Source organism: Choristoneura fumiferana, chromosome Z (genome assembly GCF_025370935.1).
Source record: "Choristoneura fumiferana chromosome Z, NRCan_CFum_1, whole genome shotgun sequence".
Taxonomy (NCBI): Eukaryota; Metazoa; Arthropoda; class Insecta; order Lepidoptera; family Tortricidae; genus Choristoneura; species Choristoneura fumiferana.
Window position 1 is genome coordinate 40,311,526 of NC_133472.1, and position 27,635 is coordinate 40,339,160.

Below are 27,635 nucleotides of genomic sequence, written 5' to 3' on the forward strand. Positions count from 1 at the left end.
CCCATTTTGAAGGTGATTTTGAATTTCCCGCAACTCCTAAATGTAGCGTCAAGTCGCCGCGTCAAGTAGCAGTGACAAGATGGCTTCTTGCAGGAATGGTCTTGGTCTTGGAGGCCGATTTTTTAATCTCATAGTAGCTGTCGTGGCAGTGGTAAAAAAAAAAGAAATTGGAGTGAATGAAAATAACACTTTATGCCAAAATTGACTAGGTTTTTTTTTCCAGCGATAAATAAAGCTCAACATTTTCAGCTTTATCGCTAGACACGAACTTCGAGGTTCGTAGTAGTCCTGCAGATTTGACGTTGGAAACGAGCGTCGAGCGACTGCATGTGGCCCCACCTTTATGGTGCGATCGAGGTGTCGCTACGCAATTAGCACTAACCAAAACGCTAGAATTATAAATAGTGACATTCCGAACGCACTCGAACACGCTTACATTCAACCCACTGACTACTCAAGATGCAGAGTTGGATGGAAAACTAACTTTACTTCTTGCCTTTGATGATATTATGTTACTTAACTCTATTTTACTCAGTAGCCAATATGAGAATGATGTATATAATTTTCCTTCATTCATTTATTTTACAATCTGTAGTTTTTTTTTTTTTTGGAAATTATGGCTTGGTTACGAGACATATTAAATATAACGACCCGGATAACTCACGTCTTAAATCGAGTTTAGCTCGACATGTTTCGGGCTAATCCGTAGCCCTTCGGGTCATTATATTTAATATGAGTGAGTCTCACGGTAGTTTCATGTTCAAAATTGGTTACGAGCACGTTACGAGACCTTTAAGCCAAGTGTGGAGAAGTAAGACAGCAGCAGCTGGGCTACTACGAAACTCGAAACTCGAAGTTCGTATCATACCGTCCCTCTCGCTCTCGTATTAAATAGTATAAGTGTCAGAGAGACACGAACTTCGATTTTCGAGTTTGGTAGTAGCCCAGCAGGGCTACTACAAAAACTAAACTCGAAGTTCGTAAAGTATCGTCTCTCTCACTCTAGTATAAAAAAATGTTAGCGTCAGCGGGACGGTACGATACGAACTTCGATTTACGAATTTTGTATCTTACATCCCTCTCGCTCTCGTATTAAATAGTATAAGTGTCAGAGGTACCGCACGACACGAATTTCGAGTTTCGAGTTTCGTAGTAGCCCTGCTGTCTGTCTGTTGTGATGTGTTCTGTTACGCTGTCTGTGTGACTGACAATCCGTCAGTGGTATTGAAGCACTTGTATTATTACTTATTCTGTGATTGAAGATGAAATTTCTTTAACGGATTAAATCGAAAATTATAAATACTGTGTTCTATTTATTTAATTTTAATATTAAAAGACTAGTCATGAAACATGATTCATTTAGTGAGAATATTTTCAGCGTTCGTACTGCTCACTATTCTCGCAGTATCAGCCAGGATACACAAGTTACCTCTTACGGTGAGCAAAATAAACATATTTTACATTTTTAGTGCTGAATGCGGGCTGTTTTTCTGTAATTCAATCTCATTATCGCCCTCTATATTGTAGATTTCCTCTGAGCGACATGTAGTTTCGGCTAAATATCATCGATATTTTGTCTTTCTAAGGTTTCCTAATTATTTTTCTTCGTGGTTCGCTGTTTCGTGGTTGGTCAGTGATGTTCTGCTAAACAATGTCAATTTCATTCAATTTTCTGTTTTAATTACGTTTATTAGGTCCTTAAAACTTCGTCATAACATTTAATGTACTTCATGTTTAGTCTACAAATTTGTATGTATGTAAGATTCTATGTAATCTTTTAAGTATTGTGCAGTTTAAAAAAATCTTATTAGTAAGGCCGTAAGAGGCACAAAGCATCTGTAGTGACAGTGCCTTGTAACAAACACCAACCTGAATAATACCATTATGTGAATGGAACATATGTATTGTATTGAGTCATATTGACACAGCAAAGCAATGTAAAGTGGCAAAAAAAACCTCCACATAGGCTAATATACCATTCCTGAATGAAGTAGTGTACAGAAATAGCTTCTTTAAGATTTATTTTATCTTCACCTTCTATGTTGTATACAAATCCCATTAGTATTTTTTTACCCACATTTAAAGGTTAGATTGACTTTTATGGGTGAAAATCTAATGTGCTAAAGTGAACCTAATATTGTCGGTTGTTACAATTTTAGTTTTATAGCAATTTTGTCACAATAGTATAAATAAATCTTATGACAACTCATTATTAAAGCACTTTTAACAAAAAGGGTGGTTACAAACAAAAAGTTGTAAGTTTTGTTACATGTTACATGAAAGAGGGAACTTTTACACACACACACACACACACACACACACATTGCACATTAAATATTTTTCAGAACCCAAAAAAAAGTACAAACTTAAGTACAGTTAAGTTCATAAACTTGTGAGAAAAATTTGATCAAAATTATCTGAACACGCTTCTACGCCTTTAACAATAGTTGTGTTATAGATATTTGATCTAATTTTTGCTCACAAGTTAATGAACTCGACTGTACACCATATATTTTTTAATTACTATTATTGTCAATACTTTTTTGCAGAACCCGTGCGGTTGAGATTTTGAGTGAGAGATATTCCTATGAGAATATCAGGATTAAAAATAGCCTGTGTTATTTCAAACATCCATCTATGTAATACCAAATTTCATCTAAATCTGTTCAGCTGCTTTAGAATGGAGGAGTAATAACCATACAGGCAGACTCACAAACTTTCGTATTTGTAGTTAACACAGTTAAAAAAAACTGAGACCAAACAATGTTTTATCTTAAACATTATAAGCAGTAAACATCTTGTCAGGACTCTAAAAAAAGCTTGTATCTCAAATCATTACATAAGCTAAACGGAACTCTAAAGCATACTCTGTAAGGTTCACTTAGTGATAGCATAGATTTTGATATACGTTTTTAAAAGTAGTGAATGCTACATAGCGAATTGTTATCAAATGTTTTACTGCTTTATAGTAGTGGTGACTAATGTTATCATAATCTCCGCTAAGCCTAATTGCGAATGAATTCTTAATTAATTTGTAAGAGTATGAACTGGATCTGAGACATGTTTTTTTAACCTTTTCGCCGCCAAAAGACATCATCCATATACCAGACTTCCATATTGCAATGCCTGGACGTATATATAGGTTGTTAGCATGGAACCTGCAGTGCGTATATATGAGTCGTTGGCATCGAAAAGGTTAAATAACTGGTAAGAGAGACAAAAAATGGTGCCTTTGCTCAGCTGTGGGACACTTAAGCAGGATAAAAAAGTTTTTTTGTTAACAATTTCATTTATAATACAAGCTTTTATGCTGACTGTACTTTTTGTTGATTGTACTGCATTGTCATGCAAACTACATTGCCGTACCAAATTTCAAGTTGATGCCATTAATTGTTGAGGAGTTCCATCCTGCAGAGACGATTCTGGTTGGACCACTTTGTTGTGTCATTACTGCCATTGATTCAAGTGAGCAAAGCAGCTGTTAAAAGCTATAGTTTGTATAAAACTATTAATTTATTTTAATTAGTTTGTTTCAAGGCAATAATCCATGTTTTAAGAATGTTTTCCTCATTCTAGTCATACTTGTTAGAGACAAAATGCTGCACTTCGTGAAGAAAGCAAGCCGCTTTGCACAGTGATAGTACAGACTAATAAACTGAGTGATTTGACTCGCAGCAGCGGAAGTTTCACCCCTTAGGAACAGAGATGGCGCCACTTCTTTAAAAAATATTTCAAAAAATTCTACAAGCTAAAGTAATAAACCGATTTCAATGTTTAATATCTCAAATGAGAGCCTATTATATACGTTACTTATAAAAAAATACAAAAAAAATATTTACAAAAAACTTTTGTCAAAAAACGTCATCTAAAGTTTTTTTTTCTTACCTGATTTGTAGTTTTTACTTGATTGCTTAAAAAACTGTATGCAACATGAATGGTTTAATGCATGTACATATTACTGAGTACATAACAAGTATTTTAAAAAAAAATCCGACACCGATACCTATCATATTTAACGAAATATGACAGTTTAAATGTGAGCACAAATTTCTTTAAAAAATATTTCAAAAAATTCTACGAGCTAAAGTAATAGACCGATTTCAATGTTTAATATCTCAAATTAAAGCTCATAACATTCATTATTTACAAAAAAATATAAAAAAAATATTTACTGAAAACTTTTGGCAAAAAACACCATCTCAAGTTTTTTTTTCTTACCTGATTGGTAGTTTTTATTTGATTGCTTAAAAAAACTGTATGCAACATGAATGGTTTAATGCATATACATGTTACTGAGTACATAATAAGTATTTAAAAAAAAAATTGACACCGATACCTATCATATTTCACGAAATATGAAAGTTTAAATGTGAGCACAAATGTCTTAAAAAAATTCAATAAATTCTACAAGCTAAACTAATAAACCGATTTAAATGTTTAATATCCCAAATCAAAGCTCATAAAATTCATTATGTAGAAAAAAATATTAAAAAAATATTTACTGAAAATTTTTGGCAAAAAACGCCATCTTAAGCTTTTATTTCTTACCTGATTGGTAGTTTTTACTTGATTGCTTAATAACATTGTATGTTGTATGCAACATGAATGGTTTAATGCATACTTATATATATTTCTGAGTAAATAACAAGTATTATAAAAAAAACCTACACCGATACCCTTCATACTTCACGAAATATTTAAGTTTAATTGTGCACGCTTTTCTTACAAATAAATTTCAACGAAATCTTCAAGTGAAACTAGTACTCTGATTATAATGTTTAATGTTAAATGAAAAGAAGAACGAAATTACCTATTATTAAAAAAAATTTTTTTCCTGGTGTTACGAAAAAACATAATTACTTTAAAATTAGTAATTATTAAGACAATAAATAAAAACTATACCGTTTCCGGCATAGTTGATTCTGAGATGTAATATATATTGCTTAGTAGTTGGCGAATTTATTTAAAAATTAGCTTTTTGTGTGATAGGTAGGGCTACAGCTTATAGATATGTCACATTTGAAATAAAAGACTATGAACATCAATGTTCATCAAATATTTAAGTTAAAACCTATAAGTCCTCTTCGGGTTCATCGGCAGATGTAGAACTGAAAAGGAAAAGTCGTTTTGAAGTACTTGTGCTTTTCCAATACTACAAAATCACAGATCTTTTAGACACGGACTGTGTTGCTGTAATTACTGTTGAATTATTTTTGTGCCTAGTTGATTACCATTAGATCTAAGATTTTGTGCCTACCTGTGGAAATCAGTGGGCAGCATACTAAATAACCCTGCATTGAATATTATATTAACTTACTTTTTATTTGTACAGCCACCTTTGCAGGATTTACACTGGGCAGTGCATGGTAAGCTGACCCGACGATACCCACAACGCATGGTATCGCAGCCAGATTTGCAGCCACAATGGTCCAAGAGGCTTAATTGCGACCAAATCGCTGTAACTGCGACAATTCTGGAGTCCTTCTCTTTTGCCTTAGTCCATCCCCAAGAAGATGGACATGGTATGGACATGCTCTCTATAAACATACACTGCGTGAAGCTTACCAAGCGGGCCAAATATGGAGAAACGCTCTGAAACCAGAAGTTTCCGTACCATGTCCATCTTCTTGGGGATGGACTAAGGCAAAAGAGAGTTGGCAAAAGAAAGTAAGCCTCTTGGACCATTAAGTATTGTGGCTGCAAATCTGGCTGCGATACCATGCGTTGTGGGTGTCGTCGGGTCAGCTTACCATGCACTGCCCAGTGTAAATCCTGCAAAGGTGGCTGTACAAATAAAAAGTAAGTTAATATAATATTCAATGCAGGGTTATTTAGTATGCTGCCCACTGATTTCCACAGGTAGGCACAAAATCTTAGATCTAATGGTAATCAACTAGGCACAAAAATAATTCAACAGTAATTACAGCAACACAGTCCGTGTCTAAAAGATCTGTGATTTTGTAGTATTGGAAAGCACAAGTACTTCAAAACGACTTTTCCTTTTCAGTTCTACATCTGCCGATGAACCCGAAGAGGACTTATAGCTTTTAACTTAAATATTTGATGAACATTGATGTTCATAGTCTTTTATTTCAAATGTGACATATCTATAAGCTGTAGCCCTACCTATCACACAAAAAGCTAATTTTTAAATAAATTCGCCAACTACTAAGCAATATATATATTACATCTCAGAATCAACTATGCCGGAAACGGTATAGTTTTTATTTATTGTCTTAATAATTACTAATTTTAAAGTAATTATGTTTTCTTCGTAACACCAGGAAAAAAAATTTTTTTCATAATAGGAAAGAAAGAAAGAAAGAAAGAAAGAAAAGTTTATTTTGGCTCCAAAAATGTACCACCTAAAACTAAGACTAGAACTAGCACTAAAACACACACACTAGGTAACACTAGGTAATTTCGTTCTTCTTTTCATTTAACATTAAACATTATAATCAGAGTACTAGTTTCACTTGAAGATTTCGTTGAAATTTATTTGTAAGAAAAGCGTGCACAATTAAACTTAAATATTTCGTGAAGTATGAAGGGTATCGGTGTAGGTTTTTTTTTATAATACTTGTTATTTACTCAGAAATATATATAAGTATGCATTAAACCATTCATGTTGCATACAACATACAATGTTATTAAGCAATCAAGTAAAAACTACCAATCAGGTAAGAAATAAAAGCTTAAGATGGCGTTTTTTGCCAAAAATTTTCAGTAAATATTTTTTTAATATTTTTTTCTACATAATGAATTTTATGAGCTTTGATTTGGGATATTAAACATTTAAATCGGTTTATTAGTTTAGCTTGTAGAATTTATTGAATTTTTTAAAGACATTTGTGCTCACATTTAAACTTTCATATTTCGTGAAATATGATAGGTATCGGTGTCAATTTTTTTTTTAAATACTTATTATGTACTCAGTAACATGTATATGCATTAAACCATTCATGTTGCATACAGTTTTTTTAAGCAATCAAATAAAAACTACCAATCAGGTAAGAAAAAAAAACTTGAGATGGTGTTTTTTGCCAAAAGTTTTCAGTAAATATTTTTTTTATATTTTTTTGTAAATAATGAATGTTATGAGCTTTAATTTGAGATATTAAACATTGAAATCGGTCTATTACTTTAGCTCGTAGAATTTTTTGAAATATTTTTTAAAGAAATTTGTGCTCACATTTAAACTGTCATATTTCGTTAAATATGATAGGTATCGGTGTCGGATTTTTTTTAAAATACTTGTTATGTACTCAGTAATATGTACATGCATTAAACCATTCATGTTGCATACAGTTTTTTAAGCAATCAAGTAAAAACTACAAATCAGGTAAGAAAAAAAAACTTTAGATGACGTTTTTGACAAAAGTTTTTGTAAATATTTTTTTTGTATTTTTTTATAAGTAACGTATATAATAGGCTCTCATTTGAGATATTAAACATTGAAATCGGTTTATTACTTTAGCTTGTAGAATTTTTTGAAATATTTTTTAAAGAAGTGGCGCCATCTCTGTTCCTAAGGGGTGAAACTTCCGCTGCTGCGAGTCAAATCACTCAGTTTAGTCTGTACTATCACTGTGCAAAGCGGCTTGCTTTCTTCACGAAGTGCAGCATCCGGCCAAAAAATGGCCTTAACAAGTATGACTATTCTGGGAACCTTGAAGAGTTGCAGATGAATTGTTATTGTCCAATGTGATAGAGTAGATTCTATTAATATTAATATTATGAATGTGAAAGTTTGTATGTGTGTGTGTGTGTGTGTTTGTTACTCCTTCACACTTAAACGGCTGGACGGATTTTAATGAAATTTGGTATGTAGATAGTCGACTGCGAAGAAGGAGGGTTATGTGTTTGACGCGAGTGGGTTCAAATTTTGTAGCGCTAAGTATATTAATAAGGTTCTTATATAGTACATTACTGCAGAGGTCGGAAAAGTAAGGCTTGCAGGCCGGATAGGTATACGAGGCTGGCATGTTCTTTCACGCCGAGGCTTGTATAGTCCTTTTCTCAAACATGCACTAAAAGAAATAAAAACTCCTAGTAATCAATTTTTTATTCATAAAACAACTAAAATTGTTCCAGACTCAAATTATAACTGACATCTATATAAGTGTTTAATTCATTCTAACATCCTTTTTTTAAAACGTTAAAGTAATCCCAATGAAATCAAATTGCTATAAAACATGTAGATATAACGGACTGCAAAAATAAAAAAATCACGTTTCTAAACGAAACTTTTGAAATGACAATGGAACTTACTAGCAAAATGGCTAAAGACACTTTACTTTACTTTTGTACTTACTAGGTGCCCGATGCATATCGGGCATAGTATCGTTTCGATACTGAGATGATAACTAGTTTGGCAAGCGGGGGGATGGAAGAGCAACAACGTCGCAACCGCGCACGGGTGTGCGTGTAATAATCATAAAACTGTACCAAAAGATCCACTGTTACCCATGACCTATTATGAGTATCGCTGAAGCGTGCACTAGCGAATTTTATCATACAATTTATGTTCAATTCTGTTCATGATACAAAACTATTTAAACATTTTCCATTATTTACAGTCTCTTCGCATACGTGTAAGATTTTTGTTCTTATTACGGTTAATTTATGTTATGTCCACATGTAAATAACAAAGATGAAATTATATAACTAAATTAAAGCTAGAGCTAGTGCTTAAAACTGAATTAAACCTAGAAGTGGCCCGCGCGGCCTGGCGCCCAAAAAGCTATGAGTATTTCCTCGTTGAATACCTAAGCTGATACTTTGACAGAGACAGCTATCTGCCTTTGGTCTCTAGTTGTGTCAACTAGCTTTTACAAATATTTTTAGTGTCTATGCGCGCCAAGGCCTAATGGACCTAAGTCCACCCTAGGCTCTCATAGCTGATTGGTATAAAATTGTATGTCAAACTGGGACCCTGGTATTTTTCTTGGAATTTCTTATTTTGGTTGTTTCCGTCGCTGCGCCACTTTCACCTTTGCCTCTGCCTGTTATTTTTTTTTAAGTGAACCTATTGCCAAAATTAAATGTGTGTATTATGTATAATGTGGGACTATAGGTACATTTATTTAGAATTATTTATGTTGTTTTTTTCATTGTGTTCATGTTTGTGTTTATGTTTATTTCATTGTGTTCAGATATGTAGATCACCAAACAGCTTGTTTTTTTATTAACTTGGGTTTTAACTTTATCCAATTTAATGTAAGATAGAGTAAGATGGATGCCACAGAAAATAAAGTAGGAGTTCCGCGTCAGCGGAGCTACGTCGACACTGTTTCTGCGTCGATTAAAATCGGGAAAAAACGCGATTGTAAAAATAAACTTCAGTAATAAATCATAGTGGGACAAAAACATTATTTGGGTCGATCAACTTTTCCCTGTGCGCGGTCCCCTGGGCAACTCTTTAAAACCATGAGTTTCTCCATGTTTTCTGTGGTTATCATTCATAGAGCGTACATTTTTGTCGTAGTTACAAGTCCATTATTTAATGGACAATCTCCTAAGCACATTAGTAGCATATATCATAACAGTTTTTCAAAGAAACTCTGTCACTGTTGTCTCTTGGACAACGGGACAGAATAACAAACAAGAAAAAGTTGATCGACCCATTTGCTACTAGGAAATAACGATTTTGGGGCAATGATCTAATCAGCCCGTTTTAGTTTGTCGACATCCTTAGATTTTCCTAACCTACGGGACATGGCTGTTCAACTGTGTCCCACCCAGTGTCCCACCCAGCACAGTTCCGGCAAATGCTTTTCGCTAGATTAATCCAGTCAAATGATACATCCCTGGATTATGGAGTAAAGTGTTGTATACTGATTGAATCTATTTTGGCAGGATGATGAACGGCACTATGTGGACCTGACGACCTTCGGGTTCTTCCAAGGTGGCATCCTCGATGTTAGGATGATTAATTTTAAATTACCTAAGGCAGTGAAACGTGGGCAGGTAAATGCACTAACACCGTTCTATATAAGTTGCCCCGGGGCTTTTGTAGCTGGGGGGATATTGTATCTGCGCCGTCTGATGGCGTCCTTACGACGCCATGTTCGCCATGTTCATGTGTTGTGTGAAGACAGTCTTCTGGCGAGCACAACGTAAAATGGCAAGAAGAACATGGCGTAGTAAGGACGCCATCAGACGGCTCAGATACAATATCCCCCCAGCCACAATAGCCCCGGGTCACCTTAAAGTATAACCATTATTATGATATTTCTTTTGAAACCTCTAACACCTCGATAATATGCCGACAATGCGTGTGAGATCCAGGGAGCATTTTATTATTTATTAAAAGCGTTAATTCTGTGTGCTTACTAATAATAATATGGATATGTAATGTCCGAAATAAATAATTTCATTGGATTAATTTCAATATTCAATTAACTGTACAATTTAAATTTTGAACATGAAACTACCTTGAGACTCACTCATATTAAATGATATTGTAACGAATAACTCACGTCTTAAATCGAGTTTAGCTCGACATGTTTCGGGCTATTTCGTAGCCCTTCTTGTCAGGAGCACGCGACTCGGCGTCTGCCGCAACTCGCGCGAGCAGAGCAGAGCGGTGGCGCGTAGTGCGCGTGTTACGAAATAGCCCGAAACATGTCGAGCTAAACTCGATTTAAGACGCGAGTTATCCGTTACAATATCATTTACTTTCAATTTTACTAGCTTTGATTGGATAAATAAATAGTTAATTAATTGATTGTCTAAAAATTATCCCGTGTGGGGTCGGGTTAGAATTACACCTCTCCATTTCTTCCGTGGATGTCGTAAGAGGCAACGAAGGATATAAGTTGTATCTAGCTAGCAACCTGTCACTATTGTACAGTTTTTGTCAAACTTTAAACCTAAAATTGCTAAAAGTGGCTCCGAAGCGGTAACGTTTCGTGTGCTCTGCCTAGACTGCCTACGCCATTTGGGAATACAGGCGTGATGTTTGTGCGTGTATAAAAAATACTGTATAAAATTCAATGGTTAATCTTGATTTGCTCTTCCGCAAAGTGGTGCTGACCGCTATGCAAATATTTGTATTCGTGCAGTTAATTTAACAAATACTTAAGTAATTTGGTTTATTGACGATATCGATTCTCGGGGACCATACGGGATCGTTGTCGTGAATACCAGCAATTTATGAATTACCGACTAACCCATTTATTAAAAAAGCGGCTATGAATCTTTTACTCAAACAACGAGAGCTTGTGTTTAACGCAGCGGTTGTCCGGCAGTACGGGTTCACGCTCGACCGGACGGTCAACGACGCCATCAGTCCGTACCTGGAGGCTCACTCGGACACCTGCTTCTTGAGGGACAACAAGAGCGGCGTCATCTCCCCGCAGCATCCCGCCATCGTGTTCCTCGAGATGGACTTTGAAAATATGAGGTAACTTTCGATAGTCTCGATACAGCCTGCAGTTGTCCGGGTCGGCTGGTACGAGATGCTAAACCGAAAACTTGCTTCTTGTCGCCAACGACAACGGTGTCATCTCGCCGCAGCATCCCGCCATTGTGTTTCTCAAAATGGACTTTGAAAATATGAAGTACATAATCCGGGATATAGTCAGTAGCAACTGTCCGGGTCGGCTGGTACTTAGATGTTCAACCGGACACTTGCTTCTTGCGACTAACGAGAGGTACGTCATCTCACCGCAGCATCCTGCCATCGATTCCCTCGAGATTAATTTTGAAAATAAGCATGAGGTAACCCTCAATATAACCAGTAGCAACTGTCCGGGTCGGCTTATACCAGATGCTCAACCGGAGTACTTGCTTCGTACAAGCCACCAAAAGCGCTATTATCTCGCAGCCGCATCTTATGTCAACTCACACGGTACGATGGGAGTAGCATGGTGATAAAGAGTATCGATCGAAGAGCTTGCAGTAGGAGTCCGTATTGGGCGAAGCGAAGACTCATTTAATGACTTTCTGCCAAGTTTCTTGCGGCGCATTCTTCTTGGCAATGATGGACTTTCCGAAAGCGCTGGTAGTTTAAAAAAATGACGTGTAAAAGTGCCCATTGCGGCCTATTTACTGAATAAATCATTTGAATTTTGAATTTGAATTTTTTAAGAGGTGTACCTTTTGTGTCCAAATTGAAATTGAATTGTGAGTCGAACTGGTGGTTCCATTGGTATTTTTATTGATAAATTTGTTACTGCTCTTAGATTTACAAGTCCTTCCGCCGAAGATCACGGTATGAGCAGATTAACTGGCGTCAGCCAAACGCGACCGGACACTGTCCGCGACTCGAGCAGCAGTTGTCCGGTCCGCTAATACTGGAGAGTCGGACACTTATCCTCCTTGCTAAATTAGGATCAGTAAAAAATCAACTTTGTCTTTTCAGGTTAAATGTCACGTGCAATGGCAACGGCCTTGATGGCGAGAAGGCTGTGAATCTCTTTCAAAACAGGTCACAGATCAAGCCAGACAGAGACAAGCGACAGCTGTCTCAGCAGTTCTGGTACATCAACAAGAGATCTGCTGAGTGTATGTTGTTAAACCTTATTTATTGTACCCAAATGATTTATTGAATCAGGCGTTACATTGCGGTTGCCAATGAACTAAAAAACCGGCCAAGAGCGTGTCCGACACGTCTAGGATAGGGTTCAGTAGCCGTTACGAAAAAGTCAAGTGATATATTTGTTAAAGGTTTTGTATTTTGTACCGGATTCTTCTCAGCAGAGGTTTTGCAAACCGGTGGTAGATTAAAATGTTTTTTTTTTTAATATTCACAACTGCATGTCAGCCTAAATTAAATAACGACAAAACTTGTTGTGTATTTAGTAAGTTTGTTTTAGATGGGGTAAAAACAATCCCGGGATGCACGTCGAAGTGCTCATGCACATATCTCCCGATCACGAAAGAGACGAAAGGCGATTTCGACTACTATAACACGAGCGTGAGTATCCAAGAAACTGTGGTCGCAAAACCGTTGGTAAAAGTAGGAAAATAATATTAACAGGTTCAAACAGGTTCATGATCCGATGAGGCATAATGCCTCATGAGTGGTTTCATCAAACTACATTTGCATACCAAATTTCAAATCGATGCTATTAACCGTTGAAGAGTTCCGTCCTGCGGAGACAATCCTGGCTGGACTACGAGGATGTCACTACTAGATTATTTATTAGTCAAATTTAACTTGCAAGATTTGATTACAGACAGACAGGCAGACAACGGGACAAGTGAAACTAAAGAAAAGCTTTGTAAAAAAGAACCGCGTGGTTAACTGAGTATGTTTTTGCACTAATTCCAACCTTGTCCAAGTCCGGTAAGCAGGTTTGATATAAATTTATTTTTCACTTCTCATGCTCGCAAAGTTCGCGTTTATGCTGTATCTAGGCGACATGAAATGACTTATTATGCTCTAGTGCAAAAAAAAACTTCGTCTATGACCAAGGTAATCAGGTGTCAACAGCCACAAACAAAAAAAATATTTAATAATGCATAATTATAGAAAGTGAATAATTGTTTCGACTGTTGCTATTTCATTTCCTCGCAATCTAAGTGTAAACAGACTGTAAAACTCGAGCATTAAACCCATTTTCCCCTCTACGTGTCTATCCACCCTCGCCGTACCGGCTCGGGTGGCTATATGAACGTCTCGGGCACAATGGCTCGTTTTATGCTCTTGTTGTACAATCTACTATTTGTTTACAGTTCGCGATGTACGTAGGCTCAGTAACAGAGGAAGGGCTCTACAATCTATACTTCCACAACTGTCCGCACACGGAAAAGGGGGTCACGCCGGCTATGAATTTCGTTGTGAGTACTTTCTAAGTTGTGTTTATTTGTCACCGTATTGTAAACACCGTTAGGTTATAACTAGTGTCCGACCGAAGTTTCGGTTTCGGCCAAAAAATTGCTGAACCGTTCCCGGGCCGAAATTTACAACTTACAATCCAATATTTTTTTTTATTTATGGCGCTAGAACCATTCTACACTTCCACTGAACGTAGATATAGTTAAGCCTGCTTTGGTCGGACACTAGTTAAATTTTTTAAAATAAAATAGGGTTTTACCACAGATATAGATTTCACATCACACGTCACAGATTTAGATATAGATTATTATGTATATGGACCATTATGCATAAATTGACCTAAATACGGCTAATCTTTTAAGCCACTTATCAAAATAAAAGTATCTATTAGGTACAAGATTACAGCCTAAAATGTATGATTGTTATTCCAGATAGAAATATACGAAAGCAACGACGGTAACTTCCTTTCGGCGGGGGAGATGCCCCTCCCTGCTTTATACAGCACGATGTCGCTGATATTTCTCCTATGCGGCGTCTTCTGGACCTTCATACTAAAGACTAGCAAGCATCCTGTATATAGGATACACATACTCATGTGTGTGCTGGTCAACCTCAAGAGTTTGTCGTTGGCGTTCCATGCAATAAACTACTATTTTATAAGGACGCGCGGCGAGCACGTCACGGCGTGGGCTATACTGTATTATATTACGCATTTGTGAGTATAAATAAACAATGCCCGGATTAAATTTGTACAGTCAACCAACTTGATTTCTAAGCCATCAGAACCGTGTCCTAGTGACATTTTACTGACATTGTTATAGACAATTAATATTATTTACTATGACACGCTCCCGTGGTGTCCTAGGAATCAAATAGGTTGAGTATACAGTCACCAGCACCAATATCTTACGCCAGGGTTTCTCAAAGTGGGGTACGCGAACCCCTAGCTAGGGGTTCGCTATTCGACGGTAGGGGGTTCGCGACAAGGTTTACGTGATGGTGGCTGCAAGACTGGCAAGATGATTAAGATTGGTTTTGAATTTTTTAATTCAACTCCAAATTTGTTAAGTACTTATTTGTTTGTTATGTGTTGTTGTTTGTTTCAGTTGGTATTTTCGTTGGCAAGACGATTCTAACCTATATTTGTTACCTTTTATTGAAATAAATAATATACATTATATTATCATGATGATTGAAATAAAAACTTAGTTTCTCCAACAGCCAGTTTTATTACTTTGTTTGGGGGGTGGGGTTAGGGGTTCGCTGTCGTCTATAAACTTTAACAGGGGTACGTGGAGGCATAAGTTTGAGAAACCCTGTCTTACGCAATGAAGCTTGCATACCTACGCGTGATACGATTCTTTCTAGAGCCGGTATGATGTGTCAGACATTTTTGCACGCTCCGCTGTGGCAGAAGTTGCCTTAAGTTAGTTTTTTTTTGTTATTATGTTTTGAATTTTTGTGGTCTATTTGCCAGAATATAAATGGTTACAAGATGTCTCATTCTCATTCTTACAGTGTATAGGTAGAGTCATTCACGATGACGCGTGCCGTGGTTCTTATTACAATGTCATTAATGTCTAATTTTGACAAAAGCACGCGTCTTCGTGGATGGCACTAGGTATATACTGTCAAAATGTCACAAACTTTTTTTTGTGCCAGATTGAAAGGCGCGGTGCTGTTTGTGACGATAGTCCTCGTGGGCACGGGATGGAATTTCATCAAACACATACTCGCCGACCGCGACAAGAAACTGTTCATGATCGTCATACCGCTACAGGTAAATATATAACTAGCTTTTACCAGCTGCTTCGCTCGCGTATACGGTATACCGTTACATTTGGCAGCTGAATTGCAATGCCCGGATATTATAACATTAATATAGAAATTCCCAAAAAATATGTCGTGGTCTAGGCGAAAAAATAACTTTTTAAACTTTAGCGCATAGAATTTTCTTCGAAGACTAAGACAATCAGACGCCAACAGCCAGGAACAAAAAGTTCAAAAAACAAAGTTTTCCTTTTTTATCCATGTTTTATATATTATAAAATTAATAATACTAGATAATTCTAATTAGCAATGTATGAAAAATAAGAATAAAAAGTTAATGAAAATTTATTTGCACTGCTGCTGTTTAGTATTAAATTCCTCGCAATCGAAGTGAAAACCAAAGTATATACTTTATTTATAAAACTCCTTTTACCCTCGACGTAACTATCAACCCTCGCCTGCAGCTCGGGCGGGCGAACCACTCGGGTAAAACGACCCGTTTTATGCACTAGTACAATCTACTATTTCAGGTGGTAGCGAACGTGGCCGAGATAATAATAGCGGAGAGCGAGGAGGGCGCGGCGGAACACAACGCGTGGCGGTACACGTTCATACTGGTCGACCTCCTGTGCTGCGGCGCCATCATGTTCCCGGTCGTGTGGTGAGTCAGCCCACTTCCCGTTTATTCATATTTTGGTTTACCAACAGGTGAAAGGGCATTTTCAGAAAAAGGTGTACTCTGTACTTTTTTTTAAACCTAACAAATTTTGGGTTATTTCTGCTCAGAATCACGAGCAATTGCCAGTTTTGTGACGCAGTTTTGTGACCATATATGTTGTATGGACAGTCACAAAACTGACTAATAAATGTTGTGTGGGAAATTAAGAATAATTAAGAGCGTTTATACCTGCTGAGCTGGCAACGTTGCATTTTTGTTAGTTTTTCTCGATTATTCCATAAAAAATTAATGAAAATTAAAAATGTTGCCTTCTTGATAAGCTTTTATTTTCTTTAAAAACCGGTTAATAAACATTAATTCGTTTTTAAAGAATAAAGGTAGACATTAACTTATTAATTATTATTTTCTGAAAATCCCCAAAACACTATAAAATGTTTGATCAAAGTTTTGACGAGCTATAGTACATTGTTGTAGAGGCTGTAAAGTAAGCAATAGACGAACGAGTTAGTTTGAAGGCCGACCCGAAGGGGAGGCCTTCGATAATACGATGTTTGGCTCTACGCTTGGCTCCGTTCGATGTTCATACATACACATACATACATAAAATCACGCCTCTTTCCCAACGGGGTAGGCAGAGACTACATCCTTCCACTTGCTACGATTCTGGCATACAACTCTCGCTTCCTCTACGTTCATCAATCTTTTCATGCATGCACGTCGGTTTAGAGTACTCCTGACCCGACCTTTCTTCAGAACGTCCCCGATTTGACCGTGGTACGTTCGTCTAGGCCTTCCTCTCCCAACGTTCCCATTCACGCTCGTCTTATAGATCTGCTTCGTTCGATGTTTAGTTCATCAAATTGAAAAACGGCGAATGCTTGATGTACTCTTGCAAGTAAATCAAGTTTATCAGCATCTTGAGGCTGCATTTCCACCAAAGATGTTCTATCTGTTGCGAGGAATATGTTTTTTACTACCCAATAGAAACAAGTCATTTACCTATCCATTTACAGCACATGGTGGAAACGGATGGGAGGGGCGAGGCGAGGTAAATGAAGCGTTTCTATTGGTTCATGAAAAACGTATCCCTTCCTTATCACATTTCTTTTGGAAACTCAGTCTATACTTGAAACGTTTAAGTAATTAACTAAATGTAAACAAACTTCAGCTGCCAGATTTGGTACATTCAAGGATTTTAAACATTTTACTTATCCATCATTGTAATACAAACTAGACTAGTGTATTTCAATACAGAAATGTAATTTTTTAGATAGTTTAATGGGGGAGTTTCAATATTTAAGACAGTAATTTTGACGTTGTTTTGTTTACATTTAGTTGAATACCAATCCAAACGCAGTCTAACTGATTGAACGTTGCTTGGTGCAGGTCGATAAGGCACCTGCAGGACGCCTCCAGCACTGACGGCAAGGCGGCGATAAATCTACGCAAGTTCAAGCTCTTCAGACACTTCTACATAATGGTCGTCTGCTACATATACTTTACGAGGTTCATCGTCTATTTGCTCAAGGTAAGCCTACTACGCACACACACACACACACCCACACGCACGCGCGCACATACACACACACATACGCACGCGCGCACACACACACACACACACACACACATACGCACGCGCGCACACACACACACACACACACACACACATACACACATAGGCACGCGCGCATACACACACACACACACACACACACACACACATACGCACGCGCGCACACACACACACACACACACACACATACACACATAGGCACGCGCGCATACACACACACACACACACACACACACACACACACACATACGCACGCGCGCGCACACACACACACACACACACATACACACGCGCGCGCACACACACACACACACACACACACATACACACATAGGCACGCGCGCATACACACACACACACACACACACACACACACATACGCACGCGCGCGCACACACACACACACACACACACATACGCACGCGCGCACACACACACACACACACACACACACATACACACATAGGCACGCGCGCATACACACACACACACACACACACACACACACACACATATACGCACGCGCGCGCACACACACACACACACACACACATACGCACGCGCGCACACACACACACACACACACACACACATACACACATAGGCACGCGCGCATACACACACACACACACACACACACACACACACACACACACATACGCACGCGCGCGCACACACACACACACACACACACACCACACACACATACACACATAGGCACGCGCGCATACACACACACACACACATAGGCACGCGCGCATACACACACACACACACACACACCACACACACATACACACATAGGCACGCGCGCATACACACACACACACACACACACACACACACACACACACACACTAAAAAAATGAATACTTAATTTTGCATGATTTTTTTTAACATTGTCTGAAAATACACTTATTTCGTGTCTCCATTGACGTGAAAGATCTAACATATACGAAATCTACATATTTGGGTTCGTCTTCGGCGTCTCTAAAAACTGGTCGAGGGTTTTCATTTCAAACTAATTAACACAAAAGCTATGGCCAGAAAACCAGTTCTATAACCGAATATATCGAAAACAATGAACTTTGAAGTAAATATGGGATACTATATTGCTTAAAGCCGTTGTTGTTAATAGCTAGCTACAAAAAACATTAGATAACTAAGGAATACAGATCGAAGGTCATTGGGGCATGGGGTCCCCTCAACCACCTCCGATGTGCTCACAATGATAACTTCACGATAAACACTATCAGCCTTATTCATAAAAAGTTAGAGCCTCCTTGAAGGCTCCTTGAAGGCCCGATGCTAAAAAACATGATTCATAAACGTCTGTTAGCGCTAATCAGTCGATCAAGGCTCTGCTAAAGTTAGAGGACCGTAGACCCTCCTTTATCTCCCTGCTAAGTCACAAAATGGCCGCCACAAGTTTGAACAGCTGACTTTGACAAGAGCAAAAAACCATACCGAAGACATTTATAGTGAAGGCAGGGCTACGCAAAGATTTAAAAAAAAAAACTGGAAAATTTATTTTCAGGAATTTGTATTTAAAAATCCTCTAAATTAGCAACAATAATATTAACAATAAATATGAAAAATAAATAAGATGATTAACATAATTATGGCTTTTTGCACAACATAAACATGCGGATCGGAAATGGCGGGAAAACAAACATCTCGATTTTTATTTTTTTTCCTGCTAATTTGCTGTCACTGCTGTCAATTTTTTTTTTTAATTATCGATTAGGCCATTTTTTGTCTTTGATTTGTCAAGGTGGCCAACATAACGCGTCTAATCCGTCTATCAGCAGCTCAACAACTAGCAGACTGCTAGCAAGTGTTTATGAATCATACTTCTTGACAACCGTCTATTAAGCTTAATCAGTCTGCTAAGTAACAGACCGATCAAACCTCAATTAAGGATTTTTTATGAATAAGGCTGTATATCGTTGCAGATAACAGTGCCGTTCCAGTACTCTTGGATAGACGAGATGTGTCGCGAGCTGGCTACGCTGGTGTTCTTCGTGATGACCGGCTACAAGTTCCGACCGGCCGCCGCCAACCCTTACTTCACGCCGACGCCGCTCGACGATGACGCCCTAGTGTGAGTCATGCCCATTCATCATCCATCACATCCATGAGCCGTGGTGGTGGAGCAGAGGGTCGTGGGTTCGAGCCCCGGCTCGCACCGCGTGAGTTTTTCGAAATTCGTGTGCGGAATTTTACATTTGAAATTTACCACGAGCTTTGCGGTGAGGGAAAACATCGTGAGGAAACCTGCACGAACCTGCGAAGCGATTCAATGGTGCGTGCGAAGTTCCCGATCCGCACTGGGCCCGTGTGGGAACTATGGCCGAAGCCCTCCTGTTCTGAGAGGAGGCCTGTGCCCAGCAGTGGGACGTATATAGGCTGGGATGAATCCATCACATATCACCCGTAGGACGTCCACTGTTGGATTATGCCTCCCCCATGGACCGCCACTTATTTCGGTCTGAAGCGACAGGCGGTTCAGACAGGAGATTATTATGAAAATCTTTGAATGCAGTTATTTTTTTTAAAAAGGATGCCCTGTATCCGTACTTATATTATAAATGCGAAAGTGTGTGTGTCTGTGTGTGTGTATCTGTCTGTCTGTCTGTCTGTAGCACTGTCGCTCTTAAGCGCGTGGACCGATATGAATGAATTCTTAGACATGTTTCATCAAAATCGGTTCAGCCGTTTTTAGTCGGTTCAGCGGTCAAACTTATAACACCCTTCTTTTTGCGTCAGGGGTTAAAAAATACAGGGACGTATGTGACGTATTAAACTATAGCTACGCTCAGTTCAGTACAAGTGAAATTAAAATTTGGCGTGTTAAACAACCTATTAAAGAAAACTATTAGTTAAGTTCCATTATTGTTGCGCAGGTTATCAGAAATCGGCGTGCTAGAGGGAGTAACAAAGATACCTCACCGCGGCGAGAGGAGGCGAGACGACATGATGCCTCTCATGCAGGACGGCTACAATTCCGATTAGTTAAAACTAGACACTTAAGTTGCTATGCGTCTTTAATAAAGTCTGCGCCAGCCAGATAGATGATAATGTTCATTGACATATTAAATAAATAGTAAATTGTGTCTTAAGGGCGGTAAATAAAGAATTACGAACGAGAGTCTATTAAAAGCCCGTTGTCGAAGACTGAGGGCTTTAATGAGTCGATGTTCGCAATTCCAGTGTCACCCGTGCGACATACAAATTTATTTAGGGGGTTGCAACCAAGTTAGCCTGCATGTTAGGACACTTTAGGAGCAAGTGTGACGAAAATGTGTCTTGACTGTCAGAAAACCTTTTATTTCGTTTTTCAATGATCGAAATTCATACCGAAAATGTTGTGTCTTTTTGAAACTATTATTGCGAAATATACATCGTCTTGTTGTATATTGTCACTAGTGTTTACAGGCTACATACGCTTAGGCTGCGTTCCACCAGAGATGTGCGAATGATGTAACCACTAGAGTTATGAACCAATAGAGCTGTGCTGTGCGAGGGTAGGTAAATGAAGCGTTTCTATTGGTTCATGATAGATAAACGAATTTCGTCACTACTTTAAAAAAAAACTCGTATCTCAAATTAGATAATTTTTCCGAGTGGACCTTATGAACATTACGTCAAGGTTCAATTTCGTTGACATATTGATTTTAGATACGAGATTTTTTGAAAGTAGTGACGATTTCTCGCAACACATCCTCGTACATACCTGATAGAAATGCAGCCTTATAGCGGAGTACCCAGATATTAGTTAATAGGGTCTTGACTGAGCGAGCCGCAAGCACGTTCGACATGATTTTGTTTAATAAAATGTGAATAAAATGTAGAAGAATTAATAAAATGTAGATAGATAAAATAATATTGACGAAAATTGCGACATAAATTTTAGTGACCTAGAACTAAGTATTTGTACGCTTGTTTGCATGCTGAATACATGTGCTAAACTTATTTTTCATCACACTTGCTCGTAAACAGTGTCGTAACATGCAGGCTACCTTAGTTGCAACCCCCCAAATAAAACCCTCGACCTTAATGTGCTTGTCATGAAACCCGTGGTCGGTAAATGAGTCATTGCGCGTACAAATTTTCTTGTCATGAAGCCCAAGGTCGGTCAATGAGTCAATGCCCGTACTGATGGTGCTGCGCGCGCTGCTGCAGGACCACATGCACACGCGGCTCAGGCACATGCTGCGGAAGGGGGAGGGCGGCGCTGCCAAGAGCGCAGCCTAAGGTATCGCCAATATTTGGAACAATTATATTTTTTCTTTTAGAAATAAAAAATTTACTCGCAAATGTGATGAAAAACATTGTATGTCGCACGGGCGGGACTAGAATTACGAACATCGACTCATTAAAGCCCTCAGTCTTCGACTTCGGGCTTCTAATAGACTCTCGTTCGTAATTCCTTATTTACCGCCCTTAAGACACAATGTACTATTAAGATCATTTTACTGTATTCTTACAAATAAATGTTTATGAATTTGAATTTGACACGAGGCTCTAATTCTTACAGAAAATGGCTGCCTCGCTAGGCGACTCGCTCGGTGGCTGACCGGCAAATGTAATGCCTTGATCGCACGTACCGAGCAAACGGGCGGGACAGTAAAATGTTTCTCGGCCGAGACAGTGATGTAAGCGAGTAACTGTTCACATATGTTTTGAAATTAGGACACTTAGGGGCTGTTTCACCATCCATAGATTAGCGTTAACCGACGGTTAAATGTGATGCCGTCTCCGTCTATTCGACAAAACAAATAGTGACGACATCACTCGTACAGAGGACGTTTACTCGGTACGTGCGATCAAGTCATAAATAATTCCATTCTATGCTAGGCTTTAGTTCATAAGGAAGCGTTCAAGTATTACGTAACGCAATTTGGGGGGAGGGGGGGGTCTTATAAAACGTTACGGGAGGGGGGTTCGAACAACGCGTTACGTCACAGTTTATTTGTAACAAGTACATACTATAATGTCCTTAAAACTGGGAAATTCGCATCATCAGTTGTGGTTCTTGGTCTATAAATGCTCTCATGCTCAGTTGCCAGTGTGAGTGTGCTAAAAAATGCCGACTTAATTCGGAAAACGGTCAAAATCTCCAAAAAGTGCGTTAATTTTTACTTGAACGCCCCCCAATCCATCATTGTACAGACACAGTTAAACAATAAAGTTTATTTCTGTTTCTATTTCTATTCCATTTGACGCAGACTTTGTCCAAATAGTTGACGCGGTTATCAAAAGGCGATGTTCTTTGCGTCAAAAGTAACTATACACCTCTGTCAAACGACTAAGTATTCATACGACATTGATTATTGACCGGCGAATCACTAGATGGCGTTAATATCGAGAGGGCCGTGTGACCTTACAGCCTTGCTTGTGATTGGCTCGTTATTAACCAATCTCAAACGCGACGCAAATTCCAAAGTTGTCTAACGAACTTTGCGCCGACTATCCTATCACAGATACACTCATTCATACATGAGGTTCTGTTATACTTGAATCCAAAATTAGGCGAACTAGATTGACAACTGAAAATGTTACCAGACAGAAAAAAAAATAGGTATTGTAATGCAAATTGCAATGCACGCGGAATGAAAATGTTTGTCAGTTTTGGACTTTATTTTCATAGCTTTAGGCCTGAAAACGACAAAAAGGATAACAACAAATAATAACGTAACGAAAATTTCACAAATCTTCGTTGATACTGCAATACCGCGTAACGTAACTAGCTTTTTCCACAAAGGATAATTTTTACTGTCAGAACAGTAGCCTACTAACATTGTACTGATCTGACAGTGAAAATGGTACCTTATGGAAAATGCTAGTTACGCGGTATTGCAGTATCACCGACGAAATGCCAATAAAACAAAATGGCGGATGGTGTCCTTCCCGATGTTCAACATTTTTCTCGGAATCTTTCAAATAAAAGATTTCTTTTATCATTATTTCGTATTGACTTGCTAAAATCGATATTAAGTTTTTTTTTAAATGTCGATATTACAGCACTGGTGTAACTGTGGCAACATTTGTGTGCAATGAACTGTCAAGTTGGTTCGCCTAATTCTGGAAAAAGTTGTATGAACTATTAAAGTTAATGATTATATCACATATATGTATACGCGATGTGAGTAATGGTGTGCGCTTGCTGGAATACAAATGTCGATTTACTTTAAGCTCAGTTTAGTAGTTTTAAAATGAAATGTGCGATACTGTCAGGCTTAAACCAGGTTTAAAGACTAATAACCGCATGTTTGACGAAATTAAATCTAGAATTAGTTTATACACATGGTTTAAGCTTTGCGGTAAACTGAGTTTAACATTTAATAAAATTTACTGTGGGTGAAGAAAAGTTTGACTGTACTGTCAGCAGCAGAAGTAGACGAGCAATTGTGATGGCCAAGTGGTAAGAGAACCTGACTACGAAGCTTAGGGCCCGGGTTCGATTCCCGGCCGGGGCAGAAATTTGTATGAATAATACGAATGTTTGCTCTCGGATCTTGGATGTTTAATATGTATTTATCTAGATAAGTATGTTAATCCGTTGCCTAGTATCCATAGTACAAGCTTTGCTTAGTTTGGGACCAGGTCAATTGCTCTCAGATGTCCCATGATATTTATTTATTAATTTATCATTTTGAGCACCGTAAGCGCACATCCACTTCTGCTGCTGACTGTCCCAACTTTAATAAAAGTAGAGACGAAATGAAATTAGTTACGTTAATGTACAGTCGTCCCTTGACAGATGAAATTGGTGTATGGATACTTTTTACGTCTATAGGTTACTTAGTTAGTTTTTTGACATTGTAATATAAAATTTAATAGATGTAGGTATTAACTTTTTACGAATCCCTTTCTAGCTTCGCATCTGGCCCTATTCTACGAAGTGCCAAACTCGAACTTCGTATGTTGCCGTCCCGCTGACGCTTATGTCATTTAATACGCGAGTGAAAGGGACGGTGCGATACGAACTTCGAGTTTCGTAGTAGCCCCTCTGATCAGTGTTCATTAACCGACCTCGAAAAAGATTTTGTTAGAAATAGGGTAATGGCACCAGTCATGGACAATAATGGTTTTTTTTTACCAAATTTTTGTAAGAAACAGATCCTACTTTTAAACTACCTAATATTACTAATGTTCAGGGGTAGATCAACCTTTTTAGATTATTACCATGCTTAGGAGATGAGCCATGAAGGAATTGCCTTAAAACTGTCACAACTCCTAAATTGTCGTGGATTTGTACTTCATAAATTCATATTTCTAATAACTAAGGTGACCCGGGGTTATAGCAGCTGGGGGAATATTGTATCTGAGCCGTCTGATGGCGTCCTTACGACGCCATGTTCGCCATGTTCATATGTGTTGTGTGAAGACAGTCTTCTGGCGAGCACAACGTAAAATGGCTGAGAAGGACATGGCGTCGTAAGGACGCCATCAGATGGCTCCGATACTATATCCCTCCCAGCTACAATAGCTCCGGGTCACCTTAACTCATCAGATGTTACTATGACAACAAGCTACACTAAAAAGTTCATTGAACTCTTTAGATAACTGATAACCATAGCTAGTAAAGTTCATGAATGGTGGGTTATAATGCATTGAATCTTTGTTGTCAATTACTAGGTACTACTGTGCTCAACATGACAATTATCTATGATTGGTGCCGTTACCCTGCACAATATTGTAATATAACCCGACCAATCTATGAGGTCTGGTTTTAAGATTAATATAACCGTATAATGGAATTCACTTGATAAAAAATCAGCAGTGCAAAATAAATCGATTTATCACTATTAAAATGGATTAATAAAGTTGTTTTTATTTACTATCGACTGTATTTTTACATCTCCTGCCGGTGCTTTAGTTAAGCAGCGTTTTCACCAGAGATGTGCGTAGATGTGGTAGCGAGGAATGTGGTTTTCATGAACCAATAAAAACGATTTATTTACACATCCTCGCTTAGCACCGCTCTGGTGAAAACAGCTGAGTGGATTCCTTGAAACACACGTCTTTTATGTAATAGCAGACAAACGAGTAGACTGTTTACTTGAAATCACATCACATTTCTAGTTGAAAAGCAGCTTTATAATTTGTGCCAAATGTCACAGGAATTATTGTGAAATACCCATATACAAGAATATCAGTTGAAACCTTTTAATCTCAAACCATGCGGTTGCGTGTGCGGCGGTATTTAAGATTTAAGATTTCATGTCTTAAGTCGCCCTCTTAGCGAGTTTTGTGGACCAATTGTGAAGTTAGTTTCAATCAGCCTACGACGTGTTTATTCTCATGGAACTTATTCGAAACATCCATCAAGCCCGAATATTTAAAGGCTGACCAGAATTATAAAAAAACCTCGCCATATTGCGGAAAACCAATAGAACTAATTTCTTGCACTGGTAACACTAAATCCAAATGTCATCTGTCTATCGCTGTCAACGTTGTTTGCGCGTGGTATTTTAAAGTGTTATTCTTTGTTTTTGCGTGTTAAAATGCCGAAGATTTTTCGTAGCATAATATGAAACGTAGAAGTGCTGCCCTCGCGTCAGGTTTTTTATATTCCTGGTCAGCTTTTAGATGTGATAAAATTGATTTGATCTGACCCCTGCAGGACTACTACGAAATTCGAACATCGTGTCATTCGGTCCCTCTGACACTTATGCTATTTAATACAAGAGCGAGAGGGACGGTGCGATACAAAGTTCTATTTTCGAATTTCGTAGTATCCCTTTGTTAATTTCGTGGCACGAGCCGAACGGTGAGTGCGAACATGATAAACACATTCGCACGAATACCATAAACGTCCTTTCAAAAACTTTAATTATCAAATAAAATTACGAACCAAAAGAACGTGAAATATTATAAGTACCGAAAGTATAAAATAAGCTAAATTGAATAGTCCTTTTTTATGTTTGTATTATTAAGTGCCAGCGCCAAAAGAAAGACAATATTAATTTACAAGGCTTTGTTTATTTACCTTCACCTGTCCTAATAGTAGGGAAGCCCACGATGCTAAATCGGGATTTACTCGAGCGTCATAGAGACCTATTGGGTTGCGAAGCTTAGATCATAAGAAGAAAAAAATGTCATATAATATATACCTTTTCATCGGTGGGGGGAATTGTTATAGATTTTCAAAAATGTAAAAAAAAACTGTTGCATGGACATACTCGAGCGCGTCAGATATTGATATCATCCATGTCCTACGTATTTTTAAAAATGTACGTATGTTAATCTGATTGTTTCCATGATGGGGGTGGTCGTACGTAAGGGTTGAAAATGAAAAAAAAAAAAATTTAATCGGGCGCGTCAGATTTTCTAAGGGGATGTTAAGAGATCCTAAAAAAAGGCTCTTATATAATAATCTGACGATTTGGATGTGACGCAAATCCGTAGCCATTATTAGAATGTGCATAAAAAATTCGCCATTTTGAAATCCTCAAGCGCGTCAGATTAAGATATATATGGTTCATCTTCATGCCCTAGACGTGCTGTCTCATAATCTGACGATTATCTGGAGGGATTCGCCTAATCTGACAATTAAAAAATTTTTTTTCTTATTTTTTTTAAATCATTGAACTTAATTTATTGAAAAGCTCAGGAAATAGCATGCAAATAAAAAAGTGTATGTTTTTTAAGTAGAATACTGTATTTATAAGAAAATAATCATAAAAAATTGAACTTTTTTGAATATTTTTTCTCAATTATCATCGTCATCGGTAGAATCATCTTCTTCCTCTGACTCGATTCCAAAAATACCAGCGCACGGCAGCGGCCACACAGTGAAACTTGAGTAAACAATAAGA

General features: G+C 38.0%; 1 protein-coding gene across 1 annotated transcript; it reads left to right on the top strand.

Annotated features, from left to right (window-relative positions):
* Positions 1 to 1,207: 1,207 nt before the first annotated feature.
* Positions 1,208 to 25,655, top strand: LOC141436903 (protein GPR107). Its single transcript, XM_074100022.1, has 12 exons — positions 1,208 to 1,437; positions 9,859 to 9,969; positions 11,253 to 11,407; positions 12,368 to 12,510; positions 12,822 to 12,922; positions 13,684 to 13,788; positions 14,218 to 14,501; positions 15,449 to 15,566; positions 16,087 to 16,217; positions 17,622 to 17,763; positions 19,764 to 19,912; positions 20,715 to 25,655. Exons 1-12 carry the CDS (start codon positions 1,351 to 1,353, stop codon positions 20,821 to 20,823), a joined length of 1,635 nt encoding a protein of 544 aa, XP_073956123.1. The 5' UTR covers positions 1,208 to 1,350; the 3' UTR covers positions 20,824 to 25,655.
* Positions 25,656 to 27,635: the final 1,980 nt, after the last annotated feature.

What these genes read in the sequence shown, in the direction of transcription:
- LOC141436903 (XM_074100022.1), top strand. Translation starts at nt 1,351, where the DNA reads ATGATTCATTTAGTGAGAATATTTTCAGCGTTCGTACTGCTCACTATT. An exon ending in AGGCAGTGAAACGTGGGCAG is followed by an intron (nt 9,970 to 11,252) that starts GTAAATGCACTA and finishes GTTGTCCGGCAG; the next exon opens with TACGGGTTCACGCTCGACCG. An exon ending in CGCCGGCTATGAATTTCGTT is followed by an intron (nt 13,789 to 14,217) that starts GTGAGTACTTTC and finishes TTGTTATTCCAG; the next exon opens with ATAGAAATATACGAAAGCAA.